At 34.0% G+C, this 16629-nt stretch overlaps 1 protein-coding gene across 1 annotated transcript in view; it reads right to left on the bottom strand.

Annotated features, from left to right (window-relative positions):
- Positions 1 to 16629, bottom strand: part of MYOM2 (myomesin 2) — a 146331-nt gene that overhangs the window by 18778 nt on the left and 110924 nt on the right. Inside the window, exons 20-25 of the mRNA XM_044663599.1 lie at positions 16046 to 16224; positions 14985 to 15099; positions 13257 to 13413; positions 13074 to 13180; positions 7849 to 7893; positions 7174 to 7310 (exon numbers count right to left, since the gene is read on the bottom strand). Of these exons, the coding sequence (XP_044519534.1) occupies positions 7174 to 7310; positions 7849 to 7893; positions 13074 to 13180; positions 13257 to 13413; positions 14985 to 15099; positions 16046 to 16224 (740 nt within the window). The remainder of the gene's footprint in view (positions 1 to 7173; positions 7311 to 7848; positions 7894 to 13073; positions 13181 to 13256; positions 13414 to 14984; positions 15100 to 16045; positions 16225 to 16629) is intronic.

The following is a 16629-nucleotide window of genomic DNA, read 5'->3' on the forward strand; positions in this document are numbered from 1 at the left end:
TAAAGGTCAGTTCAAATCCTACCTCTTCTAGCAAGCCTTCTTAATATTTCCAGTTATTACCAAAAACTTCTTTTTCTGATATCTAGCACCTAAAAATTACCATACAATCTATTCAGATTAATTCAACAAATATTTATTAAGTGCATATCATAAATAGCATCTAGGTGGTAATATGGCTAGATTGCAGGACCTAGAGTAAGGAAGAACTGAATTTAAATTCTGCCTCAAAAAATAGCTATTGACCCAGGAGAAGTCACTTATTTTCTCTCACTGTTTCCTTACCTATAAAATGGGCATAATAGTACCTACTTCACAGTATTGCTATAAGACTCAAAATATGAAACATGTAAAGCATTTTGCAAACCTCAAGACTGAATATAATTGTTAGCTATTATTAACATCGATTTTTGTTGTATAATCTGTCGTTCTAAGCTCCTTAGATAAACAAAGGGGGAAAAAACAGCCCTTTCCCTCAAAAAGCTATCTTTCTACTAAAGGGATACCCCATGTACACATATTTTGTTGTAGTTCAGTTATCTCAGTCATGTCTGACTCTTCATGACTCTGTTTCGGGTTTTCTTGGCAAAAATACTGGAGTGGGTTTGCCATTTCCTTCTCCAGCTCATTTCAGAGATGAGAAAACTGAGGCAAACAGGGTTAAGTAGTTTGTTCAGTGCCACATAGCTCATAAGTGTGTGAAACCAAATTTGAACTCAGATAAATAAGACTTGCTGACTCCAAGCCTGGTCCATAAGCCACTGAACCACCTAGATGCTCTCACAATATAAATAAATACAAATAATATAAAACCATTCTGAGGGAATGGAAAATGCATCTACACATCTACCTAGTAGTGGAGATCAGAAAAAGCTTAAAAGAATTACTGCTCTTGGCATGAAACTGAGCACAGAGCTAATATTCAAAAAATACTATATAACTGGTTGATCACAGAGTGGAAACTACCCTCTAGATGACTAAACAAGGCTCCTTTGCTTCTCAGTATTATGACTGAAGAGTACCATTTGGGGTTAATTGCCTTGTTTCATGTAGAACTTAAATATGGAAGTGTTTGGGTGTTTTTTTAATACAATATGAAGTTCTGAGGTTTGATTTCCTGTAAAGCTGGAAAATCATTCTTATAAACTAAAACCACCATATCATCAAATATGAATGCAATTCACACACAATGCATTTGTGTAAGATCACTTAGGCTTCCCTATCTCAGGAAATTGGTCAGGAAACTGGAATAACAAGAAAAAAAGAATGTGGTTCAAAAATGTGCAGGTGAGAAGGAAGGTTAGGGTTGTGAATATTAAAAAGAGAGAGTGTGATGAATAAGATAATTATCTAGAGAGACAATTAAATGACTCAGCTCCGGAAATGAACTTTGTTGATCTAGATACCGAGTGAGCCAGGGAAAGGATGGAATATGAGAGATGTAATGAGTGTTCAGTCTGGTGCCTTTCCACAGTCCTTGATTCTCTTGGGCCTTTAGACTCTGGGCTTTTGAACATAAAGGTGACATTTTCAAAACCTAGAAACTGAATCATTCCTATTTAGATTCTATTAAGTTTATTTCAAGCATCTTTAAGAAGGGAACTATAGTATCGTATTCTAATTAGGTTCAAGAAAGAAATATATATGACTCTAGCTAGCAACAAGAATCAAACAAAATTCTCAACAGTACAATAGTCTATTGAATGTATTCAGCAACTACACTGCAGTGTCTGGGCCAGTTTTAGAAAATAATTAGGCTGCTCTCTATTGCCAATATGCAGCAAGATAAAGTTCAATGATTTTATGAGTGCCATAAATACGAGCTTTTATGTGACTTTCACAAAATAGCATCAATCTTCAAATGTAAAAGTCACCTGTGGGTTACTAATTAAAAAAGTGAAATAGGACAGATGTACTTTGGAAAATTAGCTGTGTAGTCATGACATTAGTTTTAAGGGCAGGTAGGGAAAATGTTAATCAAATAGCATTATGTAAATAATGTTAACTTGGACTAAATTGCATAAGATTTAAAGCTAGAATGGATTTCAGAAATAATTTAGTCCATTTCAGTGGTGTTACAAATATGTAAACTGAGGTCCAGAGATAGTAAAAGGATTTGGACAACGTTGCATAGCTAAATGTAGTTACATTATAAAAATAATAATAACAATAATAATAATAATAATAATAATAATAAAACTGAGGAGTAAAATAAGTATTTGAACCAAGATCTCTTTACTCTAGGTCCAAGGTTTTTTTTCACTACATTATGTTTTTAAGTAACTGAAAGAAATCAAAGGTGACCTAGGTATGAGACCAGTGATATAGCTCTTCTATTCAAAAATGCCATCTTTTCTATGACAGGCATTATCTAGACTTCAAATATGAGAAGGGTTTTGTACATGGAAGAGTATTATCTTTCTTATTTTTTGGAATGGAACCATGATTTCATCAATATATAATGGTTCCAATGAGGAAACTCTCTCTACCAATGCAGAACAGTACCTTCTTTGAATCTTAATCATTTCAGAAATTTTACTGGAACACAGATTAAGTTGACTTCCCCCTAACTCCACATTCATTATGTATCAGAGATAAGAGTCCAGACTGACTTGAACCTACACCATTCTAATTCCTGATTCTTTAATCTCTACTATATATATGTTGATTTTGAAAAATGGGGTCCAAGAAGGAAAAAATAAAGTAAAGAGAATGAGGTCTTGCTAAGTAAGGCAAATCATAAGATTTCTATATTTTCAAGAGTTCTCTCATGGGATTAATTCCATTCCATTGTGTGAATCATGAAGAAGAATCCAAATCTACCAGCTGTACCTCAATTAGAGATCAAATATCTTATAATTAGCTTTATATGATCAGAATGTGGTATGATGGTAAGAACGTCAGAGTATAATGAATATAATGTTGGATTTAAATCAGGAAGATCTATTTTAAAACCCATCCTCAGAAAATTATTAGCTATCAGACACTGAACAAATCACTTCACCCCTTTTTGACTTAAGTTCTCATCTGCAAAATGATGGCATGGCATTATATTGTCTCTAAGGTCTCTTCTGACACTAAATCTATTATCTTGGGACCACTGGATTTGGAGCAAAAAGACTTGAATTCAAATCCCAGGTCAGTCACTTATGATCTTTGGTAAATCACTTAACTTCTTAAGGCCATAGTGTCCAATATATAAAATGAGAGGTTAAACTAGGAGAAAAAGAAAGAATCAGAGATACTTTAGAACCTTTATTTGAAGAAGATGAAACAAATATAAATGACAAAAGAGAGAAGGAACTATTTATTTTATTTTAGTTTTCTTTGTCTCCACTAAGAACATCCTTTGAACTAGAAATGAGAGAACAAACAAAATTAATAGGAAGTTCATATCCAAGTTAAATAAGGAGATAGTAAGAAAAATCCTGGTTGCTTTTTGGGAAATTTAAATCACTTAGCCAAGATGAACTGTATACTCAGGTACTGAAAGAATTGGCATATGTGGTTAACAGGCCAACTCTCGGTGATATCTAAATGATTATGTAAATTGGAGAAGAGTCAATGTGTCTCTTTTCAAAAAAGAGAAGAGAACAGAGTCTACAAGCTATAGGTTAGAGAGCTTGACTTTGATTCCTGGGAATTATCTAGAATTGATCATAAAAAAGATAGTTTCTGAACAAATAATAAAAAAGTAAGTAGCAATAATCTCAGAAAACCTGCATGGCTTCACCAAGGAGAGATAATTTCATAGTATTTCCTTTTTACGGGGTCCAGACATGATAGTTGAAGGGAATGTTAAAAATATAATTTGTCTAGATTTTAGCAAAATGTTTGGTCAACTACTTCATGTTATTCTTGTAAACAAAATTGAGATCTATAAACTAGAAAAGCATTGGATTGAATCTAGTAAGATTACATTCCAGAGGTGAAATTGTCAGTTTTTCACTTGGAAGCAAAATGAAAAAAAAATCAATTTTGCAACTTCCAATAAAGCTTAATTAGGCAGAAATTTGTCTGAAAAGAATCTGGGGATTTAACTTTAATGCAAGCTCAATATAATTTAGCATTGTGGTGGATCATCCTGATAGTTTAATGCAATCTATGGTTGCTTTAAGGGAGACAGTTTTCGAGGGAATAGGAAAGTAAATAGTCTTGCTGTACCATACCTTTCTCAGACCTCACCTGGTGTATAATGTTCATACAAACTGTTGTCTATTCATGTCTCTCCCATTTTGAACTTGAGAAGATGAATTTCTCATACCCAAGTATCAGACTTTGTACTTTAGTTCTGGTGCCATATTTAAGAAGAAAATTTATAAGCTTGAAAGAGTTCGAAAAATAATAAATTTTAAAATCTTGGGTTTGTACCATATAGAGATTGGATAGAGAAATTGTGAGTAATTAGCCTGGAAATGAGGGTAGCTAGGTGGCACAGTGTATACTGTACCCTGCCTGGAGGCAGGAAGACTCATCTTCACAAATTCAAATTCTGGTCTCAGATAAGTCCTAGTTGTGTGACCCCCAGGATAGGATACAGGGAGTCACATAATCTATTTGCCTCATTTTCCTCATTTGTAAAAGAGCTGCAGAAAGAAATGGCAAATCACTGCACTCTCTTTTCCAAGAAAACCCCCAAAAGGGGTCATGAAAAGTCAGATACAACTGAAATACTACTGAACAGCAACCTGGGGGAAAAAGAACAATTAAAGGAGACATGCTAATGAATTCTAGTTTTTGAAGTGCTGTCATTCAGAAGAAGGATTAGGGTTGTTCTTCTTGGCTAGACAGCAAAATCTTGAATAATGGGAAAAAGAGATCAATCAAATGTTGATTTCAGGAAAATTTTCCTTAAATTCAGAACTTTCAAAAGTAGAATAGGCTGCTTTGAAAGTAAACAGTTTCCTCCTTCCCAAAGTTCTTTGAGCAAAGACTGGATAACATCATTTTAAGCCATTTTATTGGAGGCATTCCTTCTACTTCATCTAGGATGAATTAGATTTAGAAGTCACTTTCAATCCTTACATTCTGTGATTCTTTGATTTCTGATGAACCTTGTAACTTTATGATCCTATGCTATTTAGAGATAGTTAGGTGGTACATGTACAGAATATTTAACTTGGATTCAGAAATATGAGTTTGAATCCCGCTTCAGACATTTATTAGCTAGGTGATCCTATAAAATAAAGTTGTTGTGAGGATTACATAGAATTCTATCTCTAAAGCATTTTAAAAACCTTAAAATCCTATATAAATGCTACCTAGCTGTTAGCTGTGTGACTCCAGTCCCTTCTCCAACCTCATTTTCTTCATCTGTTAAATGAGGAGAATAATAATATTTACCTCAGAGACTTATTGTGAGGCACAAATGACACAACATTTATATTACTTTGAAATTTAAAGTATTGCATATTATTCAAAGAAGATTAATATCTCCTTATAGGCAACAGGTAGCAATGTTAATTTTCAATGTAAAGAATTAAAGACTGAATTGTAGCAAAAATTAAGCATTGTCTAATGCAAAAAAAGTATAGTTTTAACAGTTTTTTTCATCACTTCAACATAAGCCTTCCAATTCCTGGCGTCAATCTAAATAATAAAGGAAATTATATGGACTAATGTCTATTATAACTCCTTTAAGAAAAGGTCTTTTGGAAAGAAGTCTTTATTCGTGATAAGCTGGATTGAGCAAGACTGATATCATTATATAGAATAAAAAGTAACTTTTCCCAAAATAATTTATATCTTTTCACAAAACCAAGTTTAGTCTGAAGGGTTTTTTTTTTCCAAATAGAGATTATAAAACATCATTGACATTTTCCAAGTCAAACAGATCTAGAGTATTTCCTATGTCTGAAATGTTAGTGTTGTCTTGTTTGTGTCGTTGAGGGGAGATGTGCTTCATGTAATATAAGATCAGCACTAATCAATAATATGTCATGAAATTAAACTTAAAGAAACTTATACAGTTTTGGGGTGCAATAATATAGATGTGGTTTCTGATCAGACGACATTTGGAGAATGGCATTTAATTAATTGTAAGAAGGACATAAACAGTGGGCAGCTGGGTGGCTCAGTGGATTGAGAGTCAGGCCCAGAGATGGGAGGTGCTGAGTTCAAATCTGACCTTAGACACTTCCCAGCTGTGTGACCCTGGGCAAGTCACTTAACCCCCATTGTCTACCCTTACCACTCTTCTGCCTTAGAACTAATACACAGTATTGATTCTAAGATGGAAGGTAAGGGTTTAAATTTTTTTTAAAAAAAGGACATAAACTGAAGAGTATCTACCCCAGAATAGAATGAACCCAGTGGTGAAGATTAACTTTGAGACCTTATCTTACATGGATCAATTGAAGGAACTGGCAATATTTAACTTGGAAAAGAGTTTGGAGATTGGGGGTATAGAATAGGATAGGGTGAAAACAGCTTTATTCATCTGTCTTGAGGGCTTTCATAAAAAGGAGAGATGCCTCTTGCTCTTCTTAGTCCCAGAGAGCACAGCTAGGAGCAATGGATGGCAAATGCAAAAAGGCAGATTTTGGTTTAAAGAAATGAAAGAAAAAATTCCTCCTAACAATTAGAATTAACAAAAAAAATCTAATAAACTTTTTGAGGGGGTAGGGGATTTACCTCTCTGATAGTCATCAAGCAAAGAATCTGTTGTGATTATAGTAGAAAAAAATATAGTAGAAAAAAATTCAAGCATTAATTGGATTTGCTCACCTCTGAGGTCCCGTCTAACTCCAAAATATTTTGGAGTTTCTGTATAGATTTGAACTAAAATCAAAAGATCCAAGTTTGAATCTCCTCTCTGCCAATTAGAAGCTGTATCATTAGAGAAGTAATTTAATTTCTCTATGTTCTGGTTTTCTAATATGTAAAATGGGAATATTTGAATGAATGGGCTATTGAGAAGATCAGATGAGATAATTGTCAAATTCTTTACAGTTCACAATATAAACAAATCACCGTTTTTTGTCATTTCTTATATAAACTAAGCCCACACTCAATATTACAAGGAAGTTTAATTCATTTTGTCAACCTTCCTCACCCCCAATTCTGTTAGCTGAATAAGTGTTGAAAATAAAGAGAGAACAGTGACATGAATAAGTGCCCTACCACTGTGAATCTTAGCCCTGACCAAAAACCCGCAATGCCCACACATGACCTTACCTCGCTGTCAGAAACTTCTCTGTCATTAATAATGAATCTGTAGCTGGCATCCGGTGATAAGTGCTCAGCCTGGAGCCAGAAACGAACCTGGCCCTTATCAAAAATCTCATAAGCTAGTTCTGATTTCAAAGGAATTGCTACCGGAAGAAAAGAAATCACAAGTCAATAATGCATGAATCCTTGTGAGAAAGAATAGCTGCATTTTGTAGGAAAATATCAATTCTGGTTATTAAATTTTCGTAGAATGCAAAACCCTGGAGTATTGAATTGGATTATGAAAACTAAAGAAAAAAAATCAAACTATAGTTTAGGCTGTTGTTGCTTTTAAAGCCTCATGCTGCGTGACTTATGTGTGTGTGAACACAATCTACTTTTCTATATATATTTAATACAATGGCTGAGGATTTCATTTGATAGACATCCCACCAGGATTAAGTATGGCCCATACTAAGCCCAAATTTCAAAAGACTCTTTGAGTGACAAAAATTTCTACAAGCTACAGTACAAGCTAATATTTGTTTTAAATGAATAGATTATATGCTAGCGAGCAAGGAGGATAAAAATGAGGCCATCGGTTTCCCAGAGTTGTTCCTTAGAGATCTTCCCACTGTAATACACATGATCCTATTCCATTTATGATTGTATATTAGATTTGTAGTTTATAGGCTTACTTACTGGGATTCTTTATTTCATTGCTGAGTGCCATCAGGCGTTCAAGCTCTGAAATTAAGAAAAAGTTTGAGTTTTTAATTGATTTTGTCCAATGGGCTCAGATAGTTTCAAGCAAACTAAAAAAAAAAGATTAAAATGATATCTTAAAAATCTAATCAAAATGCAACAGAGAATTCATATCAGCAAAATTAAACTTGTATAGAAAAAGAAAATCCTGTATGAACTATATTAGAAGTGTAAAGTTAGCAATTTTTAAAAATTGGAATTCCCATCTTCCTCCACCCTAAGCTGGCAGAAATCTAATTGTTACTTCCTTGATTACTACATAGGATAACTAAGATAGTAGACTAAGACAAAGGAGTTATTAATGTTAAATGTAGGATAAAAATAAGGTTACTGCAGACATCAAAGAAATGTAATATCATGGAAAGAGCACAAGAATTAGAGTAAAAAAGTCTAGATGTTTAATCCTGACACTACTACTTAATAGTTTGTGCTTCTATTTAACTTTAGATAACTATTGGGCAATTAATAGGCTCAGTCTCAGATTACTCCTTTAAAAAATAGAAACACTAATAGTTTTGTCTGCTTCAAAGGGAGTGTGGAAAATTATAAGAGATTGTGTGTATCTCTATCATCTATATTTGAAAAAAAAGATACATAACCCTAAAATGCATATGCTGATTTCAATTCTTCAAGTATCTGTGATATTTCCATGTGAGTATTCCCTCTAACTATGCTGGTCAAAACCTTTCCAAATTTTAGTAGCCAGTCTTCATGAGTTTGCCATGACATGGTATATTCAATGACAGATTCAGACTGCGGTTCTCCACCTCATCCAGAGCTCAGCTCAGTCATCTCATTTCTCAATGGAGTGCAATACCTTGTGACTTCTCTAACTGACTTCTCCACCATCCCACCACAACAGGATACTTTTTCTTTTCTCTGCCCTGCCTTGCCTTACCACTTTTCAGCTTTTGATTTTTGTCTTCCCAAAGAATATCTTATACCTTTTTTTCATTTTTGTATTTCTAACAGTTAGCACAATGTGTAATAGGTAGATACACCCTGCTGATTACCACCTAGTCATGTTAGAGTAGCTTGCTTAGCTCAATGAAATCATGAATCCTTCCATGCAGAGTTACCCAAGATGGACAGGTCAAAGTGGAGAACTCTGACAAAAGGTGATCTACTAGAGAAGGAAAAGGCAAATGACTCCAGTATCTTTGCCCCCCCAAAAAAAAGAAAGAAAAGAAAACATGGACAGTATTAAAATTACAAAAATACGACACCAGAAGATGAGTCTTTTAGGTTGGAAGATGTCTAACACATTTCTGGGGAACAGCAGAGAATAACTACGAATAGGTCCAGAAAGAATGAAGCAGCTAGTAAAAAGTTGAAAGGAAGCTCAACTCTAAATGTACCAGGTGACAAAAGGAAAGTCTGATGCTATAAAGATCAATATTACATAGGAATCTGAAACATAAAATATTTCAAGCAAAGTAGGCTGGATGTAGTCAAACAAGACATGGAACATTGAACATCAATATTCTGAGGTCAATAAATGGATGAGAATGGGTGAATTTAATTCAGGAGAACATCACATATACTATTGTGGGCAAGAATACCTTCAAAGAAATGAAGTAATCCTCATCATCAATAAAAGGGTAAAAAAAAGCAGTACTGGGATATAATTTCAAAAATGACCACATGATAACTGTTCAAATCCAATGTTAAGCATTCAGCATCATAGCAATAAAATTCTTTGCTCCAACCATTAATGACAAGGAAGCCAAAGTTCCTCGGTTCTATAAAAAACTACATCTTCTTGAAATAACACCCAAAAAGGGATATTGGACACATCATAGAGGACTAGAATACTAAAGTAGTAAATCAAAAGATACAAAATGGGATACAAAATGAAGCAGAGAATAAGGGAATTTTGTCAAGATAATTCACTGGTCATAGTAAAATTTTTCAACATCCCAAAAAGTGAATTTACACACGGAAACTACTAGATGATCATTATCCAAATCAAAGTGATTACATACTTTGCAGCCAAAGGTGGAAAAACTCTATACAATCAGTAAAAACAATACATAATGCTGACTGTGGCCCAGAACAGAAGCTTTGCATCATAAAATTCAGGCTTCAATTGAAGAAAGTAGGGAAAACTCTCAGAGCATATAGGTATGATCTAAACTACATTCCTAACAAATATGATATAGAAGTGATGAATAGATTTAAGGGATTAGATATCAGGGAGAGTATATCTGAAGAACTAGGAAGATAAGTTTGTAATATTGTACAGGAGACAAATAAAATAAAATCATTTCAAAGAAAAAGTAGAAAAGGAAATATAATAGCTGTCTGATGATGCTTTACAAATAGCTAAGAAAAGAAGGGAAGTGAAAGGTAAAGATATACCGAGTTGAATGCAGAATTCCAGAGAATAGATAAGGATAGATGAGATTTTTTTTCAAATGAGCAATGCAAAAAAAAAAAATAGAAGAATACAACAGAATGGGAATGATGAGTAAAAATGGGCATGATAAAAGGCAAAAATGGTAAGGATTTAACAGAATTAGGAGAGATTAAGAAGAGGTGGCAAGAATATATAGAATGATTATATAAGAAAGATTTTAACATTACGATAAACATATGGTGTGGTCACTGATCTAGAGCCAGACATTCTAGAGAATGAAGTCAAGTGGGCCTTAGGAAGCTTTTCAACTGAACTATTTCAAATCCTAAAAGATGACACTCTTAAATGTTGTTCTTTACATGCCAGCAAATGTGGAAAGTCTAGCAGTCACCATTGGATTAAAAAAGATCAGTTTACGTCCCAATCCTAAAGAAGGTCAATGCCAAAGAATATTCAAATGCCAAAAATTGCACTTGCTTCACATGCTAGCAAGGTAATAATTAAGATTCAGCAACATGCCAAATGAAAATTACCAGAAGATCAGGCTAGTTTTTAAAGAGAAAAGGGAAAAGAGACCAAACTGCCAACATTTGCTGGATTATAGAGAAAGCAAGGGAGTTCTAGAAAAACATCTATTTCTGATTTATTGATTACATTAAAGCTTTTGACTGTGTAGATCACAACAAAATGTGGGAAGTCATGAAAGAGATGGGAATACCAGTTCATCTTACTTGTCTCCTGAAGAACCAGTATGCAGGTCAAGAAAGAATAGTTAGAAATAAACATGGAACAACCAATCAGTTTAAGGTTGGAAAAGGAGTATGAGAAGGCTGTATATTATCATTTATTCAACTTATATGCTGAGTACATCATGTGAAATGTCAGGCTAAATGAATCAAAAACAGAACTAAGATTGCCAAGAGAAATATCAATTTAAAATATGTGGATGATTCCACTCTCATGGCAGAAGTATTAAGAAGCCTCCTGAAAGGTGAAAGGGAAAAGTGTAAAAGCTGGTTGAAGCTTAATATTAATAAAACTAAGATCATGGCAACTGGTCCCAATATTTCCTGGTGAAGAGAGAGAGAAGAAATGAAAGTGGTGCCATTTTTTATATTTTTGCACTCGATTACTTACAGAAAATGACTACAGCCATGAAATTAAACAGCACTCTTTAAATGCAAAACTATGGCAAATCTGGATAGCATACATACTAAAAAGCAGAGTCATTGACCTTACCAACAAAAGTCTGTATAGTAAAAGCTATGTTTTTTTTTTCCAGTAGTATCGTATGACTGTGAAAGTTGGACCTCAAGGGAAGCTGAATATGGCAGAATTGACACTTTCAAAAAGAAGGGAGTCTCTTGGACAGAAGGGAATGACAATCAATCAATATTTAAAGAAATTCATTAGACTACTCAATGGAATGATAAATAGTAAAGCTGAAGCTTAAATACTTTGAGCACATAATAAGTTAGGAAACATTGGAAATTACAAAAACAATTTACATGTTTTTTCATATTTTAGCATTTGCAAAGATTTTTCAGGCACATGATTCCATTAAGACAATTGCCATACCAGCTCTGGACCCTAAAACCTTACACTCCTATATAGTAGTAAAAGTATTATTATTAATATTTTACAGAGAAGGAAACTGAGCCTCAGAAAATAAATGACATGCTCAGGGTCATAGTCCTTGACAAGCTTTATTCCAACAAAATGCCTCTCACAAATATCTTTTATCATTGTGATACATGCTGAATGGTTTGTTTGTTTGTTTTTAATTCAAATACCATATAAACCATGCCATTAATGGCAGAAAGACCATGTGTTTTCTCTGGACCTCAATTTTCTCAACTGTAAAGGGAAAAAATCAGTGATCAGATGATCCCAAAAGATGCTTCCCATTCATTCGTTTTATGACTATATGATTGGGAGAAAGGACATGGAGGGGAAGAAGTTTTACGGTCAGTTTCCAGAACTGACATTTCTTCCATAGAGAGAACTCCCATTGTGGAAACTCTCCACAAATGCAGATCAACAGCAACTCTGCAACTTAAAGCTTTAAAAAGTTGCCTGATATACAGAGAGCTTAAGTAACTTTACAAAGGTGTAACTTTACACCTTTACATAGCTAGTGTGTGTTGGAGGCAGGACTTGATCTGAAGTCACCCTAACATGAAGAGCAGCCTACTAGTCACTATGCTGCCTCTGAGTATATCATAAAAGTAGCAAAATATTACACTCTCCCAGACTACTTCTGGCATTAAAAATTATGCTTATTAAGTTGGTTTGTCACAGGACCATAACATAAACAAATACTAATACAATTCTAGTTTAAATTTGGGGCCCCAAGTTTTTATCACAAATTTAGGTTTCATCAAAAGAAATTTTAGTGCAGGAAGAAAAGAAATAAATATTTATTAAGTCCCATGTACTCTAAAGACTTTACAAATATCACATATGATCCTCATAATAATCCGGGAATACAGGTGCTATTATTATTCCCATCTTACAGTTGAGGAAACTAAGGGAAATAGAGATTAAAGAAACTTTCCCAGGATCACGCAGTGAGTGTCAGAGATTACATTTGAGCTCAGGTCTTTCTGACTCCAACCCTAGTATTCTATCCCCTACTTCACCTAGTTGCTTTATCCAATTTTTCAAGTCCAAATATTTGGAAAAGATTCTTTTGTTCTTTCTCTTCTAAACTTTATGTGTTTCCCTTTTCTAATGCAAATCTTTGGCAGTGCAAGAAGTCAAATACTAAAGAAAGAGCACATATATACTATTCATCACTTACCTTCTTCATCCATTACAAAACTTGATGAAATGCCATCAGTATCACTAACTGATACAGAATAGGTCCCGATGTCTGATTTTTCTGGATTTTTAAAGACTAGTTTAGAGCTAAAAAGAAAAAAAAAGTATATTACTATGTCAGAACTTTCTCATGTTTTAAAAACAAAACATATTCAGGACTTACTGGTCTCCTTCTGTTTCTATATTAAACTTCTCTGGATTCTCGATCTCTTCATAAGATTTACACCAAGTGAAATGAGATGCATCTGTAACCTCTGGACAGTCAAAACTTAGATAAATGTTACCATCTTCATCTACACCAGCACTTATTTCTTTAGTTCCTGCAAGATAAAGATACTGTTTAAGCACCTTAAAGAGTCTTTAAAACTATGGTGGTGGTATTTTACTGTATTCTAATTTTATATTGGACCTGAATTTTTCATTTAACATCTAGATAGAATTGCCTTGATGGATTCATTTAAGTATTTATCCAACATATATTTATTAAATGTCTATAATACACTAAGCACCATGATAGATGTAGGAGAAGATATAAAATTTGCCTTTAGAAGTGTCTCCTGTTAGCACAGAAATGGTATGGGCATTTGATACCTGGGACAAATGCTAAAACCTCACCTGCAGCTGTGATATGTGTCACAAAGTACCATCTCTTTTGAGGTAAGAGTATTTGTCACCTTGTTCAAAGTTACATAACTTGAGACATAGAAAGCAGGAGCTAAGAAGACCGCCATGTAAATACCAATAATGGAAGGGGATGGGAAGAGGGAAACAGATCGGGGAAAGGAGCTCACTTAACCCCAACATCTGATCGTTTTCCATTTTAACTAATTTGTTAGCTACCTGCTAAAGTCTGTTGTTTCTGTACTGCTGAAGGATTTGAAAGTGTTTTCCATGTAGACTGCCCTCAGGAATTTAAGTTTAGTGGCAGGAGCAAGATGGGGAGAGAGATTAGAAAACAACAGACTTATAAGACACATTATTTATGTGATGATTGTATTAGAGCTGCTAAATGAAGTCAGAACAGGAAATTCATTACAACTACTATAACTAGAGGGTAAAACACGTTAACACATAAATGCTGGATTTACTTTTTTATTTTGTTGGTTTGTTTTGTTTTAAAACCCTTAAATTCTGTCTTGGAATTGATACTAAATATCAGTTCTATGGCAGAAGAGCAGCAAGGGCTAGGCAACTGGAATTAAGTGACTTGACAGAGTCACACAGCTAAGGATTGTCTGAGGCCACATTTGAACCTAGATCCCCCCAATTCCAAACCTGGCTCTCTAGTCACTGAGTCACTTAGCTGCCCCCAAAGTTACTTTTAAAGGCAAATTTTATAACGCCAAGCATGAGCTTACAACGAAAGTCCTATTAAAACGGTTGACTTCAGAATCAGGTATGGTTTTATCAGTGGAAATAATATTGAACACAACATATTGGATTCTGATTTGCCTCTGCAACCTGAGGACCACCAAGACTTTCCATCTAACTTGCAGACACAACCTCATATACATGTTGTTTCCTCCTATTAGAATAAGAGCTCCAGAGGAGCAAGGGGTTGCCATGTTCTTCTAAAGGAATCCCCAATACTTAGCATAATACTGTGTAAAATACTAAATGCTTCATGAATTCATTTATTCATTCTTTATTTATTTTCTGAACAGAAATCTGCACCATGGTGAATACAGTCCTTACTGCAGAAATGTTGATTGCACAGGCACTTCAAAGAAAGAATAATGAACCACCTTTTAGGTTGACCAGGTCCATGATCATTCTGAGTAGAAAACATAATTTGTTTCAAAGTGCATGTAATGCATACTAGCATTCCTTTACAGAAAAATACTTTAAGAAATTGGACAGTTCGACAGCATTTGAATAATTAAATTCCTACCTGGTCTGGCTTCTACAAGTATAGCTTCAGAGCTGTCAGATGGCTTTCCAACACCACTTGCATTTACCGCTCTGACTTGGAAGACATAAGTCTTTCCCTGTTGTAGATCAGTGACCTTCAAAATAACATGAGAAATGTGTTACCTATATCTAGGTAAAAATGGAGTTCACCTCCTCTATAATTATAAGCAATCAGTATGAGCATGTCTGAACTAAGGCAAAGAAACAAAATTTTAAAATAATGACACCTCTACACAAAGATACATGGACGTTACATCTAAAAGAAATTAGGTAAAGTCTGAATGAAATCAGAAATTAGGTGGTTAAGAAAATAAAAATTTAACCCACTATTCCAGAGTTAAACTTAATCAGTTTACTCCTGCTCCTGCTGCTATTTCTGCTTGTGTATCTGCTTCCTAAAATCAGAAGACCTGATTATGTAATTATTTGTACTCATTAATCCATTAATCCATCTTTCCATTCATTTATGTATCTATCCATTCATTCTTCTATCAATCCACTCATTCATGTATTCATACAACTATGTTCATTCATGCATCCACTCACCTATTTATTTATCCATCTATCCACTCACTAATTTTCCATTTATTAATTCATTCATTGATCCATTCATTCATTTAACAAACTTCCACTGGGCACCTATGAAAGATGATATGCAAAGTTTAGGTACAAATATACATTATGTATATACATGTACATATACATAAATGTATATTCTTCACCTTATTTATATAAACATACTAACAAATCACATAAAAATTGTAAGTTGAATTGAGGGGATATATCACAACTTCAAAAGTCATAATGAAAAGCCATATGTTTATAGCATATGGATGTGTACATCTTGGACTTTAACAAGAGCTATTCAGTAGCTCTTAACTGTTGCCTAAAGGGAAAGAACTTATCTCTAGAACAAGAACAGCACATCAAAAAGGATTCTTTGAACAAGACTATCTTTGGGTGTAGGACCTAATTTGAAATATGAAATAATAATTTGAGATATGAAATAAAATTTAAAGCCTCAAGCACATAAATAAATACCTTTAAGTAACGATTTTTAGTTGTAGACTCATTGACTGTAATCCATTCTTCAGAACCTTCTTCCTTATAATCCACAAAGTACCCTGTAATAGGGCCACTCCCAGTATACACTGGTGCTTTCCATAACATAACAAGGGATGTATCCCTGACTTCACAGAATGTCAAGTCATATGCAGGACCTAAAAATAATCATTTATAAAATGAGTATAATAATTCAAAAAAAGAAAATCAAAAATTATAGGGGACAATCTCATAACCTTCAAGCTACTCTTCGTATAGTAAAAGGTTCATATGTATAGATATCCCTCTCATTAATCAATAATGTGTTAATTTCTTTTAAAATTTATTTCACTGTTAGTGGATTGTACAGGCAATATGAAGAGAAAAGAAATAATCTGGTCTAGTAGTGCAAAAAGATAGACAAACCAAGTATTTAAATAGTTTCTAAAAAATTAAAAGGACAAAAGCTTATATCCTGGCATGCTGACTAGGTCCTATATGAAAGATTTATGGAAACAAAGTAAAGTGTAGAAATTTTGCAATTTTCAGAGTGGTGGGAATATGCAGCATTGATGACATCTTGA

The sequence above is a fragment of the Gracilinanus agilis genome, chromosome 2 (genome assembly GCF_016433145.1).
Source record: "Gracilinanus agilis isolate LMUSP501 chromosome 2, AgileGrace, whole genome shotgun sequence".
Lineage (NCBI taxonomy): Eukaryota > Metazoa > Chordata > Mammalia > Didelphimorphia > Didelphidae > Gracilinanus > Gracilinanus agilis.